Source organism: Salvia splendens, chromosome 17 (assembly GCF_004379255.2).
Source record: "Salvia splendens isolate huo1 chromosome 17, SspV2, whole genome shotgun sequence".
Taxonomy (NCBI): Eukaryota; Viridiplantae; Streptophyta; class Magnoliopsida; order Lamiales; family Lamiaceae; genus Salvia; species Salvia splendens.
Genome location: NC_056048.1, coordinates 682509 through 698746, shown reverse-complemented (window position 1 = coordinate 698746; position 16238 = coordinate 682509). Strand labels below are relative to the sequence as shown.

Sequence of the window (16238 nt, the reverse complement as noted above, 5' to 3'; positions counted from 1 at the left end):
GCATGGCCACTAATTAGGCGGTGGCTTACATCATCAGTAATTATGTCGTGGATGTCGTGGAGGTCATGAGAGCCTGCATGGGTCCACCACTAGATAGATCGTGTCTCCCAGTCCGGTATTGCCGAGCAGCTTTTGCCGATGCTGAGACCGAACTGCTGAACTATTGCCGAGCAGCTTTTGCCGATCTGAGAGTAGAGCTTGATGCCGACCTGAGGGCAGAGCTTGATTGGTTGGTTTTTACTGAGCTGTAGGCTGAGGCCGAACTCTTTGGTCATGCCGAACTGATACTCTTTCTTGGGCTTTGTGCTGGCTTGTTTAGTACGTACTCCATCAGAGAGCAGCTGAGTGCGGTTCTGTATCGGGATAAGCTGGAGAGGGCTTTCAATTCGATAGGGTATGCTAGGTTTAGGAATCTGGCGAAGATGTCGAGACCGAAGAAGGGGAAATTGAGGGATGGTGGTGAGAAGAGGGTGGTGAAGGGTGTTAGGAGGGGCGGCGCGGCGTTGGTTGAGGTTGTTGAGTTGAGTGATGGTGAAGACTTGAGGGGTTTGCTGGGGGAGGATGCTCCGCGGCAGCAGAAGTGGCGGGGCCAGACGAGGCTGCTGCTTTTGGATGAGCGGCATTCTGATAAAAGCATTGAGGAATTGCCTCAGGCAATCAAGGTTTTTGTGTTTACTTGTTTTGCTTTGAGTATTCGTTATGAAGGTTTACTTTGTGAACTCATGTTTGTGGCAAATTGAGCTGTTAACTTTATTTGTATTTGGTTTTGAATGAAATTCAGCTGTTAGTTTAGTTATTTAGCTTAGGAAGCTTATAACATGTTGCTAAAGATAAGCATTCGAGTTGTGGGAGTTGGAGCCTTTTTAGGATCTAAAGGAGAAAGCTTTAAGATAATTAGTTATGAACTAAACATGTCCAGTCTGGCTACTAAATTTCCCGGCAGTGAAATTTACTTTGTGCGCAACTTTCATCCGACGCGACTCTTACTATTTTTGTCGATGTGTCTTCTTAGGATGAAATGTGGTATGACTAAGTATTTTACTGATGTTAATGTTGTGTGGTTCAGGTTGTTTTTGAGGAGTATGATAGGCAGCACGCAAGATCAGCTTTTGAACTTGTGAAATGCAAACTGACTCTGTTTTATGATTATTGGCAACTGAACGAGGTATTTCACTTGACCAATATCATCTATTTGAGTTTGTTTTACTTTGTTTTCCGGCTGTTGTCCTTTTTCTCCCCTTCTATTTTCATATGGTGCTCAATGGGAAGAGGGAGGATCTCTTAGTTTTTTCTTGTAGCTTCCTCATTTAGAATCATTACTTTATTTTAGTTTAGGTTTTGTGGATAGGATTTACATGTGAAACTCTCAACATTTACTGCTTTATGGTTCCATAAATTTCATATTTCCATTCCGAAAACATAAATTTGCAGATTCTGGAGGCTTTGCTTCCGAAAGGAATGATCATTCCTTCATCTTTTGAAACAGTTGGACACATTGCGCACCTGAATCTTAAAGATGAGCATCTTCATTATAAACACCTCATTGCTAAGGTATCTCCTTGTTAGTACAGATAGCTTTTGAAATCGAGTGGAATTATAAATTACTTTAAGATATTTATCTATCATTTTCCTCGGGTTTATTTTCTTTCTACTTATGTTGACATCAGGCGGTATTGGATAAAAATAAGCCAAAGATACAAACAGTCGTAAACAAAGTCGATTCAATTCAAAATGACTACAGAACAATGCAGCTTGAAGTTTTGGCAGGAAACAATTCTCTTGTGACGACATTAGTGGAGAATGGAATCCGATTTCATGTTGATTTAGCAGCAGTGTAAGTCCAAAACAAGCGGTATGTAACTTTTGTTCCACCACGAGGTCATAGTTTAATCTTAAATCTATTGTTCCTATTTGTAGATATTGGAACTCGAGGCTTGCAACTGAAAGGCAGCGGCTGCTAAGTTGCTTCACCAAGAGCGATGTTGTGTGTATGTTAGTATACTTTACCTGAATCATTCATAACTTAAAGTTCCCTAAAATTTCAAAATCACTTATGCTAGTCTAATGAATTGTTATTTATTATTGTGTTGCATACTTACAAACTGACATTCTGGCATTGCCCTAATCTGAAGCACCAAATGGCATATTTAAATCAGCATAAGGTGACAAAAATGTAGATATGCAGTTGAGTTGCTTGAAGCTGGTGCATGATAAAAACTTATGTTGATTTAATGATCTCATGTCAAACAGTTGAAATGCGAATTATATGCTGGCCCATTTAGTGTCGAGCATCCATAGTTTTGACATCCTATACTAGCTGACATTTTCTTTTGAACTTGTTAATGAAGATGGAGTTCTTTGTCACCTTGAACAATTTTATAGCATTCCACTTATAAATGATAAATTTGGTTAACCTTCAGCAATCCCTCTCCCCTGATACAGGTGATGTTTTTGCTGGGGTTGGTCCCATTGCCATCTCTGCTGCAAAGAAGGTCAAATATGTGTATGCTAATGATCTCAACCCTTGTGCTGTTGACTATCTTGAGAAGAACTGTGTCCTCAATAAACTTGAAAGGAAAATTCAGGTATGGAGTGCCATCCTCGTGCCATTTTTTAGTTCTAGTATATTCCAGATAATCACGGAAAGTGATCACATTTTGAATGAAGAAAAACTAATTTTCCTTACTAGCTTCCACATTCCATGAAAGCTGTGGAATCCTGTTTTTTGTTAACCAGTTCCCCTTTCAGACACATTCACCATTCGACAGATTGTTCTGTCAAAGCCTGTAGAGGATAATTTCATCAGCTTCATGTTCTGCCTATTTGTAGGTATTTAACATGGACGGGAGGAGATTTATTGAAACTGTTTTTGCTTGCCAGAAAGCTCAACCCATTACTCAAGTCGTCATGAATTTGCCACAGGATGCAGCTGAATTTCTTGGTATACAAAGCCACATACCTTACTTTTCTTCTTCCAAGTGTTTCATCTATGCACCCTTATGTTGGTTCATGTCTATGTATTTGTTACTTTTTTTAGAATGGACATATTATTCTCTTCATAACTCTACCATAATATAATGTGTTCCATCACATTTGGTCTTAGAAATTATATTTCCTTGTTCGGTAACTCTATGGTTGCCTATGAAAATCCCCTAAATCAGTCAGGGCTAGCTAGTATTTGCATTTTGATGTTCATACGAAATTTAAGCTCTCTCGCGAACGCAGATTCCTTCAAGGGACTTTTCCATGGACTCAACCTTGGTAAAGGCTGTACTTTGCCAAGAATTCACGTTTACGGTTTCTCAAAAGCTCAAGATCCCGAATTCGATTTTCACGAGGTACAATCTTATCCGTGCATCACACATACAAGGTTGAATTGGTTGTTAAGACTGAAGTTGTTTGATCATAATATCATCTTCAGAGAATTAGAATTGCACTGTCAGAGGTGGCTTTCGATGTACAGATGCACAGGGTCCGCCTCGTCGCCCCCGGAAAATGGATGCTGCGTGCCTCGTTTGTCGTGCCGGGAAGAGTGGTATACTGCAGAAGAGGTTAGAAATCATGAAGAAGACTGAATTATTTTTGTTTTGCGAGTTTTTGTAGAGGTGAGAAAGTAGGTTGGTTGAGGACCACATACACATGGTACAGTGGGTTTTTATTGGGTTTTGTTAATTTACTGTCTGTGTCAAGGTACAAGCACAACTAACAGGAGACAGGCAGAGCAAACTTAGTTTGTTTTGCATGAAAAAAGGGGTGTTGAAGAGATGTACTTTTTGAGTTGATTTACAGTACAAGCACACATTTGATATTGTGATGTGTATACATATGGCCCAGATTTAAGCCTTAAATCTTTCTTTCAAGCCTATTTACTTACCACATCTGATTTCACCCAAAACTGTAATGCACTGTTTCTGTTTGTATGAGAGAGAGAGCGATTGCAGATATGAATCCCAACTGAGATTTGCTTCTCTCTCTCACCACAATCCACACCAATCAAATCTTTCATTTATTGCTCAACAAGGCCAAGGCCAAGGCTCAAGCCAAGACTGATTCTATGTGGCATTGTTAAAAGATTAAGTATTGGGTCTTATGTATTCGATCGAACAATAATCATAAGACTCAATCTTATTTAACAACAATGAAGACTGAAACCAAGGCCAATTCTATGTGGTATTGTTTCGAGATTAAGTATATATCGGGCCCTATAGTAGGGTTGGCACATGAAGTTCTTAAGTCAAATCCCAGGTTAACCGGGGGCATCGATGATCACTAATACTTGATAAATGCTAATTCTACATATATTTAGTTGTTAGTTTAACCGTGTGTTTTGCCCATTTGTGTTGTTATCGGAATTGTAACGTTTTAGTATATATGTTTTCTTGTGAACAATGACGGCGGATTTGATCGGAATGTTCATCGGTTGTGAAATCAAATCAAACTTTAGCTTAGCAACATCATTCAAATTTTTCCTAAAACTAAAATTTGACAAGATAGTTTTAAATTTTTCTGGCAAATGAAAATGCCACCTTAATCATTGCATACGAACAAAGAATAGACCGAGACAGTCAATGGAGTGAGGGAGAATGTGTTCGATTCAATTTGGAGCCAAACTTTATTTTTATTCCTAAATTGAGTATTTACAAATTAATAAGAATAATAATAAATTTAAAATGAAAATGTTAAATTCTTTGGAAAATTTCTTTGAAAGATAGTACTACTTACTTCGCATATTCATAAACGTTATTATTCCTCGTAAATTTTGGTGTATGAACTTATTGCCACACAAACTTATATTTTATTCTCTATTGTCAATTTGTCACTCTACAGAGGATCGATTTTTTAAAAAATAAATAAAAAATATAAAATTAATCATAGTACTTAATCAAAATTAACGAGCTAGCCCAAGTTAATTATCTAAATTATACACAAACACAACAAATTTAAATAGAAATGGATGGCATAATTATAAAGATTTGTAAGTGGAACACATAAAATTGAACCGATCGACAATGTTAATGTGCGTTAATAAATACGCCCTAAACGAGCCTAAAATGTTTTTTTATTAGTACCATATTGTAGTCACCGAGTAACTGAAATAACTACCTAAACTCCAAAGATCACTAATATATACTCCTCTTCCATTTGCTTCGAAAAATAGAAGATCTATTAGTATCCTAATAACATTTGGTTGGTACATATATAGCGAAATGCTATGCAAATTGAGCTTTATTTATGATTACTACTCTCGTCTAAGTGAAGTTACGTTGGTCTCATTTGTTTTGTTTTATACTACATATATTATGATTCTAGCTCAACAACTAACAATAAGGAGTATTAATTTTACCAATTACTCCATATAACTATCAAATGCTGTTCATTTTCGTTATACATTCAAATTAATGAATAAAAGAAGAAATCAAGTTTCAATTCTAAATCGTCGAAAACTAAACAAGCAATGTCAATGCTGACTATCGATCAAGTGAGCGATACTAGATATTGAAGTAAAGATTGGTACCAGGTTTTTCGTCCCCAGTCCCCAACCGTGCTTTTCTAACCTCAACTATTGTTTATGAGCGGGTGCCCTAGAGTTCGATTTTCTTGTCGTCTTTGTTTTGTATTTTGCTGTTTGGTTGAGATTCCACTACTGTTTTTTTTATTTGGGCGTTTTTGCAATATGGCTCTTGACCGCTACCCTTTACTCGTTGTACTAAGCGAAACGACACTTGCGAACTTTCCTCACATATGTTATAACATTATATGAGATATCTATTTATCATGAAACATACCTTACTCACATTGCAATTCCTCCATATTTACATAATTTATACACAGAAAAGTAGTTTAGGGTATGCAGATACCACAGTTGAAGGGCCAATAAGAAATAGGCTAAAAAGAGTGTTTTCTCCCACAGCTTTATTGGTTTTACTCACAGTTTCCTGTACAAATCTATACTCATTACACATCTTGTACTTGTTCATGCAGCCCCTTTGCCCGTATGTATGTATATATATATATATATATGTATTTGTTTGTTTGTATGTTTACTCCCAGTTAGAGTAAGTTCTCAGAGATAATCCCTGTGTTTCAGCTCTCCCGATGCAGAATAAACTGCGCTGAGGAAATGCCTCTCTTAAATCGCCTCTGACACTCACAACCCTCTCTAGCTAGGGTTTCCGTACACTTAATTCATTAATTAATTACTCTTGTGGAACAAGTAATTTAATTCATTATTTCATAGTAATTAATAGTGTGATTAAATAAATAAAATGCATGGGTGAAAGCTGTAAAATCAAGTATTAATGAGAGATAGAGAGAGAGAGAGAGAGAGAGAGAGCGACGGTGGAGCCTAGAATTTCAGAAAATGTATCGCCGATTGTGGAGATGAAAGTAGTTTAACAACCAAAAAAGTAAGCAAAAAACGCTGTGATTTCGGAAGTACGCAGAGATATGCATTCCTTCTCTTCTCCCGCTAGTAAGAGAGCTTCAGCGACAGATCAACGCTATCAAATGATCCCGAATTCCTCATTTCCCCCTCCACCACGTCGTTTCTCCGCCCCGATCTCGCCGCCGGCGGGAAGAAATCGTACTCCATCACCACGTTGTTTCCCCCTTCCCAACCGCCGCCTGCTTTTCTGTGCACCGCCACAACATCCACCTGTAAAATTGTAAATATAATTAAACAAACAAATCTTCAAAGTAAAAGCGAGATGGCGAAGAAGAAAACCTGCGGCGGTTCTGGATTATGATGAATCAACGCATCTCCGAAATCGAGACCTAGAAATTGGCGATGATCGCCGCATTTATACACGGCAGCGCCGTTGATCTTCTTCTTCTGCAAAAAATCAGATCAAAACCAGCTCAGATTCTATTTCTAGGTCAACATTGATGGAAAATAGGGGTTTCTCATTATACCTTGTGGCAAGCATTGCACTGGAGAGAAAAGCACTTGTCGTCGCCGTGGCTCTGCAGAATCCGGCGATCGAGGCCGTAGAGGCCGGGGAAGCCGACCGGATTCCAGCTCGGTCCACACGATTGGAGCTGCTGATGCTGGAATCGGTGGTGATTCATCTCCGGAAACGGCATCGGGAAGCCGGATCCAGCTCGATCGGGCTCCGTGACGACCTCGCCTTGCTCCCGGAGGCGCTCCAGCTTCGCGACGCCCATCCCGCGGCGAGGCTGCTTGTGCTTCTTCGCGTCGCCGCCGTTTCCTCCGCATTTGGACTTTCTCCGCCCCGAACTGCGGCGCGGTGGCTGGTGATCGGTGGTTTCGTGGTCCATTGCTGTGAATAGAACAGTAGCGGTGTGTGGAAACGGAAATTGCAGAGAAAGGGAGAGAGGAGAGAGGAAGGGGAGAAGTACAGCTGAGAAATGCGAAATGTGTCCATATGAGCAAACATGGAGATTTATGTAGAGTTTTTGGGAATTTGTCTTTAGTCATTTTCAGCTCTTTTTTTAAAAAAAAATCTTGGGTTTTAGTTTCAATGGCTGAGATTGATTTCATTTGTCTAGATCAGATTTAAGAGAATTTTGTTTGAGATTCCCAATTTGATTTAAGTGATTCAGTACTGTGAAAACAGATTTATTTTCAAAACCCTAATGTATCACCCATAATAATTTTTTAAGAATTTTACTTTATAATTTTATTTAATCGTGGTCAAAATAAAAGTAAAAATAGCTACGACATTTATGAATAATGTTTGTGAAGTGCTTGAGTATAGTGCCACAAGTCCTAGTAAGATCTAAAGTGTCTTATTTTACTCAACTTATTACCTTAAACAAAGTTGCATCCGAGTGTAAGAATTATGGGCAAAACGAATAAAGTAGCAATTTTTCCTAGTTATGAGGTATCGTTTAGTGTAACATGAGTACTTAAGCAACTGTGTGTGTGTGTGTGTTTACAAAACTATAGGTCTATTTAATGCTAGAATTCGAACATAAGATCATCCTAGATTTTTGTTTCAAATTAAGAAACAATGTCTAAACATAAAGATATTACTACTTTATTACTTTCACATGTTGTAAGTACTCTTAAAAAAAGCAATCATGATCCCCAACACCTAGTAGTAGTCAAAACCTATCTTTTTGAAATAATACCATAATAAGATCAGTTGGAATTCCATACTCACACAAACATTGTGTATTTTATTATTGAACACACACACACACACACATACATGCATACATACATAGATGCATGCATATATATATACATACATGAATTGATTTCCTAAAATAGCATACTGTCGAGGCGAAAAGCATGAAGTTGAGAACGTAGGGCTGCAAGATATGAACCATAGGCTTACTTGTTTTGGTTGTTCATGTTTTGAGTGTTAGGAATAGGATGTGTCACCATTTCCAGCACTCATACACACTCAGATTTGCCTCACCTTTTCTCCTACATTTCCTCATAATTATCCTATGCTTTCTCTTTCTCTACAAAAGCTGGTTGCTAGTATTTTATTACTATTAATATTATTATTATTATTATTATTATAAAAGTTTGTTTCTAATAAAGTTTGATGTATATTGCTATAGCTTATATGTATGTGACATTGTTACTTAATTTCAATTTCTATGGATGATTTTAGTAGTTCCATTTATAGTGATATAAGATGACAATCATTTTGTGTATGCTTTTTTCCAAGTTATGATAATTGTTTTCAAATTAATGATATTTGTGAGTATATATACTATTAATTACTATTTGATTAGTAGTAGTTTCATTTCTAGTGATATAGGATGACATTCATGTTGTTTACATTGTTTTGTAAAGTTGTGATAATGTTTTCATCAAATGAATAATTTTTGTGAGTACTATTTATTCAACTAGTAATCAAATGGATAAATGTAGTTAGCTCTTCGTCTTATTGTAAGTAGTCTATTTGGTTTGGAAATGTAGATTAAGTAAATTTTAGTTGGTGTGTAAAGTGAAAGTTCTACTACTCCCTCCGTCCCCCATAATTTGTCACCATTTGACTTGGCACGAGTTTTAAGAAATATAGTAGAAAATGAGTTGAAAAGTTAGTGGCATGTGGGTCATACTTTTATATATTAGTTTTATTTTATAATAAAATGTGAGTGAGAATGAGTTAGTAGAATATGAGGTTCAATATCTAAAATAGTAAAAGTGAAAGGTGACAAATTTTTAGGGACGAACGGAAATGGAAATAATTGACAAATTTTCAGGGATGGGTGGAGTAACTTTTTGTACGTAAAAACATCATTTTTTTCAAAATAGGTTATTTATAATGGGACATTCCAAAATGATACAGTATATAAGGTTTGAATTGACATTATATGTTTATTTGTATGGCATAAAATCAGATATTGGTTAAACTTTAATAATAAAAAACAGTGGGAAATACACTTTTACAAATTTTTACTATTTTTATATGTTTTGTAGGATGGATATTGGATAGTTTTCACAAATCAAGCAAATAATCTCCTATAATGATGAAAATAAATGTGATTGAATTTTCTTTTGAAAATGCAGGGTAGTGTTTGGGGCGCATAGGCCGAAAATTGAAATTCTATGCAGAGGTTGCTGTTGGTGGAAGAGCCGCAAAATCCGTCGTGTCTCCCCAAAATCAGCACAAAATCGAACAGCCAAACACATCCCCGCCAAACACGTGTCTCCCGGCACGTGCCAGCTAGAGCCGCCTTCGCTTGGCGGAGTAAAGATTCCCTACACCGCGCCCACAGCGGAATAGACCAATGATATGAAGAGAGAGGGGTTGGGCGTAGGGGGAGGGGACCACCCATATCAAGTAAAAAATGATTCTTACCGTTAGCTGTTTGGGTTGAGGATCGTCTGTGGATTTGTACTAGGCGTGGAAGCCGCTTCGGGAAAGTGGGCCCCCTTGGGTGACGTGTTCGCTAATTACTAGTCTACTCACTAGAGCGCCGCTCTACTACTTTCTCACTGGATTTTTTTGTCACTATTTTTACAATTATTTATTGCTCATTTATGTGTTTTCAAGTTTTTTTGCTATAGTTAAACAAATGATCAAAAGCACAATGATCGATGTGGTTTTGTTGGGATCATTTTACATTTTCAGCACTTTTTCATGTTATTAATATTAACAAAGATAGCACTATTACCAAAAAAATATATTCCCTCTGTCTGAACTAAGTTGAGACATAACTTTTGAGCACGGAGATTAAGAAACCGAACACCACCCTACCACCTTAATCGACTAACCATTATCCAAATTAGTTAATCCTAAACCGACTAATCGATTCTAAAAAATGTAAATAAAGGCCCCACATGGATCCAACAAACACCATATCTCACAATTCAGTCCAACAAACATAATTCCTTTTTAATCCTTTTGGTCTTCGTAATGGGCCATAATGGACATTTGGTCCCACGCTTTGGCCCAATAAACTATGGTTTTAACCTATCCACATCACAATCCATCAACAACTAGAGTATTTCTTATACATCAAAATTCAAGATTTTGAAGACCTTTTGAATGATTTTTCGGTTTTGAAATCAATCCCAAACTTTCACATGAGATGAGACCAAATCACTCCATAAATATTTCCTATTTGTGGCAATTGGAGTAGCATTATAATGATACAAAAAAATGAAACGACTCTAGGGGAAGAAGCACCATTTATTTTTTGGAAAATAAAGCATAATCATATATATATATATATATATATATATATATATATAGGGTTGCGTTAAAGATAGAACCATTCTTAAGTGTAGAACCTAGAACTCTATATATTTTATTCATTGGATGAGGAAAAAATGACGGTCAAGCTTAAAAATCATACGTATTAGACTATGTTTTCACGACATTCCGGACTCAACATGTGAAAAAACTCACATGTTGATGGAAGAATGAATGAAACGAAGAAGAGTCCATGCATGCTTTATTTTTTCACTTCTCTGCATTCACCCATTAATAATAGTTTTGGTTGTAATAGGAAGTTGCTGTGCAAATCAACACCATTGGATTAAAAGATCTAACGACCTCCGTTTGGCATTTGTTCTACGTTTAAGAATGGTTCTATCTTGATCACAATCCTATATATATATATATATATATATATATAGTTGTATTCAAATCCTTTTCCCCTTACTAATCCTTTCTCCTTCTTAATCTCATGCGTTGATTTATGATGATCCAATGGTTTAAATATTTGGCTGAATTTATCAAATTGAATCAATTTTTTACGTCAAAAGGGCAAAATAGAGAATCACTATTGGAGTTAGTTATGGAATGGTCCATGATTTCCTCCGATTGAGGATCTCTCCAGTTTTTCAACAAATTTTCTTCACATTTCGTTTTATTCTTTCTCCATAAGTCCGCGATTTATCGTCTCCATCAGTACGCGATTTATTTTGCTTCGATCACACGGAGATAAATTCGTTTTTCACAGCTTCATCGTCTCCATCATGCTGCGATTTATTTTGCTTCGATCACACGACGATAAATTCGTTTTTCACAGCTTCATCGTATCTGAATCAAACGCATACTGATTTTGATTTTCCACCATATTTCAATTATCAATGGAAGAAGGTAATTTATGCCCATGTTTGTTGATTTGGATGTTTTCAAGTTTTTTCCACAAATTTTCAATTTTTCATATTTCGACTTCGATTATCAATTTTCCACAAATTTTCTTCAGATTTCGTTCCATTCCTTCTCCATCAGTCCACGTTTTATTTTGTAAATGGTCCATGATTTCCTCCGTTGAGGCTCTCTGCGGGTTTTCAACAAATTTTCTTCAGATTTCGTTTCATTCATTCTCCATCAGTCTACGTTTTATTTTGTAAATTATTTTCAGATCAGTCGCCGATCCGAAACGTTGTTTAGCAGGAAATTCGTCTTGGGTTGCAGCGATTCAGCCACCAGACTCTTGCGCCGAGGAAATCGTCGTGGATCGTCCGATTGTCGTCGAGCGATAAAACAATGTCGTTTGATTTTTTGCCGACGGAGAGGTTGGTGAAATCGGAGTCCTCGAGCGACGGGAGGGAGGTGAGGTAGAGCGAAACACAGTGGTAGAAGAGGTTGCGCTGGTGAGTTGAATAGTTCAACTCGGGGACTTTGAAGTGCTGGTGAACGTGAACTCGGTCGTCGATCCACATAATGTACATATTGTATAGTATAATGCGTAGTTTAGTTTCTGTAATGCATTATTTGTGATATGTAATGAACATTTATACTAACGCGTTTAATTTAAGTTGTGTCGTGTTTCGATGTTTGGCGCATGTTTCTTGTTTTCCCTAAGGGTTTAACAAGCCTAGGGGCTAGGGTATAGTATGTTCTAAGTCTAAAAAATGTTTTCCAAATACACGAGCTGCAGTAATTCGTCTGGGGTTGCACATAATGTATATTTTGTATAGTATAATGCGTATTTTAGATTCTATAATGCATTATTTGTGATATGTAATGAACATTTATCCTGACCCGTTTAATTTAAGTTGTGCCGTGTGTCGTTGTTTGGCGAACGTTTCTTATTTTCCCTAAGGGTTTGACAAGCCTAGAGGCTAGGGTGTAGTATGTTCTAAGTCTAAAAAACGTTGTCCAAATACACGAGCTGGAGTAATTCGTCTGGGGTTGCACATGCATAACGCGCGGGTATATTTTAAAACAGATATACATTATGTACATATTGTGTAGTATAATGCGTAGTTTAGTTTCTGTAATGCATTGTTTGTGGTATGTAATGAACATTTATCCTTACCCGTTTAATTTAGGTTGTGCCGTGATTCGATGTTTTACGCACGTTTCTTATTTTTCCTAAGGGTTTAACAAGCCTAGGGGCTAGGGTGTAGTATGTTTTAAGTCTAAAAAACGTTGTCCAAATACACGAGCTACAGTAATTTGTCTGGGGTTGCACATGCATAACGCGTAGGTATTTTTTAAAACAGATATATTATGTACATATTATGTAGTGTAATGCATAGTTTTAGTTTCTGTAATGCATTATTTGTGATATGTAATGAACATTTATCCTGCCCCGTTTCATTTAAGGTGTGCCGTGTTTCGATGTTTGGCGCACGTTTCTTGTTTTCCCTAAGGGTTTAACAAGCCTAGGGGCTAGGGTCTAGTACGTACAACAGCAACCACGTGATGCATAAAACAAGATAAATAATGCATTCAAATAGCCAAATAATGTACAGAATCACTCAAGTAATGAACATATAAATATTGCATTCATTCTTAGACTCATGTACAACATCAATCTAATGATGCATAAAACATGATAAATAATGCATAGAAATAGCTAAATAATGTACAAATATTGCATTCATTGTTAGACTCATGTACAAGTTCCGTGACGGCTTCCTTCTGCCGAGGAGTTAAACTCTTTATACAATTCAGAAACTCGGTAGGGGTTCGTCGAAAATACAGATGGTCGACGTTCCTACCCCTTGGTTTCCTATCCTCCATCTCTTTCGGAGCTGTACTAGTCCCGGCCTCTGATACTCGCTCCCGGAATTTCTGGGCAATTCCTACTGGCAGTATATCATCGACCTCCTCGTCGATGTCCAATCTTAGCTGCTTTGATGCTGTATAACATACAGAATAATAACATATAATTAGTTACATAATGTACAAACTGAATAAAATAATGTGGACAATTATACTGCATTCACTTATACACTATTGTACAGAAGCATCAAAATAATGCCTAAAAACTGATACATAATGCATTTTAATAATCAAATAATGTTCAGAATAAATCAACAAATGCACCATGAATATTGCAATCACCCATTGTCTCATGTCCAACCATAAACCATGATAAATAATGCACTAAAATAACTAAATAATATACATATCCGGTCAAGTAATGAACATACAAATATTCCATTCACTCTTTGACCCATGTACAACAGCAGTCACATGATGCATAAAACAGGATAAAAAATGCATTCAAATAGCCAAATAATGAACAGAATCACTCAAGTAATGAACATATAAAAATATTCCATTCACTCTTAGACTCATGTACAACAGCAGTCAAATGATGCATAAAACAAGATAAATAATACATAGAAATAGCTACATAAAGTACAGATTCAGGCTAGTTATGAACATAAAAAATATTCCATTCACTCTTTAACTCATGTACAACAGTAGACACTAGATGCATGAAACATGTATATAATGCATAGAAATAGTTAAAAAATTGCACAACATCAACCTAATAATGCATAACATTAACCCAGTAATGTACATTTAGAAAATAAACATTCAGCCTTCGCTCATACTACAATAATGTACCACACCAACCAAATAATGCAACAATACAACAGAAATAATGGACTCAGATTGCAAGAACAAGACCTCAATCATCAAACAGTAGTTATTATACTGCAAATTTTGAAATATGCTAAAACAGGGTCCTGCAATAATCTGGTCAATAATGTCTCACATCAAACAAATAATGCATGCACTCAAACAGGCAAACAATGCACTTTGCAAATCAGGTAATAAACATACAAATAGTCCATTGACTCTTTGACCTTATACAACAACAGCAACATGCATCATGAAACATGAAATATAATGCATACCAACAGCAGTCACTTGATGGTTCTACCAGCGAACATAATGCATTCATATAGGCAAATAATGCAGAGATTATATCAGGTAATGACCAAACAAATATTCCATGTACTCTTTGACAATATAAAACATCAGTGACATGATGCATGATACATGATATATAATGCATAAAAATAGGCAATTAATGAGCAGACTCATTGAATTAATGAGCATAAAACTATTGCATTCACTACTTAACCAATGACCAACGACAGTTGGTTGAAGGTTGTACCAGTGAATATAATGCATTCATATAGGCATATAATGCAGAGATTACAACAAGTAATGCACATACACATATTCCATTAAATCTTCGACAATTAAAAACAGCAGTTACATGATGCATGATACATGATACTGTAATGCATATAAATACTGATATAATGTGCAGATCCATTAGAGTAATGAACACACTAATATTGCATTCACTCATAGACTAATTTCCAGCAGCAGACACATAATGGCTACTTAAGGGTTATTAATGCACACAATTAGGTAAATAATGTACAAACGCGATTAAAAAATGTGCATATGAAGTTTGATATAAACCCAATACATCAAGCACAGAATCAGTCCAACAGTCTGTACAAGCGCGATTAAAAAATGCGCATATGAAATTTGATATAAACCCAATACATCAAGCACAGAATCAGTCCAACAGTCCATGTATTCAAAATGCAAATGAAATTGTTTGCTCACCCTCCTTCTGTGATTGTTGTGAAATTGACGGACGTCCTCTTTTAGAAATTTTAAATCTGCGAAAGACACCAAATAAACATAACCCTATAAGATTTCATCTACAAAATCCCTCACTACAACTGAATGGTGAAAAACGGTTGAATCGTCGTGTGGGTGGTGTGTTATGATGGGAAAATCAGGGATAACGCTTGATGGAACTCAGAAAGTAAACCAGTAAATTAAAGTTCGAAAAACCCTACCTCCTCGTCGACCCGCGGAAGAAACTTGCACAAAACCGGAAGGGTTGTTGGACAGTAAATCCGACATCGATTGAAGTTCAGAGAGAACGGCGGAACCTTGAGAAAAGGCGGCTAGGGTTTTGAAAGGGGATGGAAATTGGGGGGAAGAAGCGGGTAGAGAGATTGATTCGTTAATACGAATGGCGTGAATGATGTGTAGAGTAGATGGAAGGTCGTGGGTATATCCCGCTTAAATCTCGCACATGCCGTTTTCGGGAGTTTTTGAGTGTATAAATTTACTAATTCACCCCCATGATGCACGAAATGCACCAAATAATGAACCTACGGGATCATATCTAGGCTTATAATCCGGAGCGTCCATCAATCTAATCCAACGCTCTATATTGAAAAGGAACTTAAATCTAAGGGGAGAAAAGGAGATTAACACTACCCTATATATATATATATATAAAAAGCAACGACTCTGCTGGGGATCGAACCCAGAATCTCTGGTTCCGTAGACCAGCGCCTTATCCATTGGGCCACAGAGTCTTTGTTGATATTTGGTGGAGGCTATATAAAATATATCGACAATAATAATGAAAAAGATAAATAATAACACAAATAAAATCTAATTTAATTCTTTTATTTTGTACAAATCTGTTTGTCAGTCCTTTTCACTCTTCAATTCTCGTCTTTGTAATTTCTCCAAAACCCCTCCTCATTCTCTGAATCTGGTGGTTTGGAT

At 36.7% G+C, this 16238-nt stretch overlaps 2 protein-coding genes and 1 non-coding gene across 3 annotated transcripts; 1 reads left to right on the top strand and 2 right to left on the bottom strand.

The window, feature by feature from the left end:
- Positions 1–260: 260 nt before the first annotated feature.
- LOC121773678 (tRNA (guanine(37)-N1)-methyltransferase 1-like) lies at positions 261–3860 on the top strand. Its single transcript, XM_042170583.1, has 9 exons — positions 261–662; positions 1067–1165; positions 1432–1551; positions 1668–1834; positions 1918–1988; positions 2443–2585; positions 2830–2941; positions 3226–3338; positions 3422–3860. The coding sequence occupies exons 1-9, from the start codon at positions 423–425 to the stop codon at positions 3554–3556; spliced, it is 1200 nt and encodes a 399-aa protein (XP_042026517.1). The 5' UTR covers positions 261–422; the 3' UTR covers positions 3557–3860.
- Positions 3861–6321: 2461 nt separating this feature from the next.
- On the bottom strand, positions 6322–7360 carry LOC121774120. Its single transcript, XM_042171041.1, has 3 exons — positions 6913–7360; positions 6725–6832; positions 6322–6655 (listed from the first exon to the last, which is right to left on the bottom strand). The coding sequence occupies exons 1-3, from the start codon at positions 7276–7278 to the stop codon at positions 6470–6472; spliced, it is 660 nt and encodes a 219-aa protein (XP_042026975.1). The 5' UTR covers positions 7279–7360; the 3' UTR covers positions 6322–6469.
- An 8609-nt stretch (positions 7361–15969) lies between these two features.
- TRNAR-ACG lies at positions 15970–16042 on the bottom strand. The gene has a single exon. It is a non-coding gene; the product is annotated as a tRNA-Arg (tRNA).
- Between the last annotated feature and the right edge of the window lie 196 nt (positions 16043–16238).

Excerpts from the sequence above, each read along its gene's own strand:
- LOC121773678 (XM_042170583.1), top strand. The coding sequence starts at position 423 with ATGTCGAGACCGAAGAAGGGGAAATTGAGGGATGGTGGTGAGAAGAGG. Across the intron at positions 663-1,066 it reads AATTGCCTCAGGCAATCAAG|GTTGTTTTTGAGGAGTATGA; the intron begins GTTTTTGTGTTT and ends TGTGTGGTTCAG. Across the intron at positions 3,339-3,421 it reads CCGAATTCGATTTTCACGAG|AGAATTAGAATTGCACTGTC; the intron begins GTACAATCTTAT and ends TATCATCTTCAG.
- LOC121774120 (XM_042171041.1), bottom strand. The coding sequence starts at position 7,278 with ATGGACCACGAAACCACCGATCACCAGCCACCGCGCCGCAGTTCGGGG. Across the intron at positions 6,833-6,912 it reads AGTGCAATGCTTGCCACAAG|AAGAAGAAGATCAACGGCGC; the intron begins GTATAATGAGAA and ends GATTTTTTGCAG. Across the intron at positions 6,656-6,724 it reads ATAATCCAGAACCGCCGCAG|GTGGATGTTGTGGCGGTGCA; the intron begins GTTTTCTTCTTC and ends ACAATTTTACAG.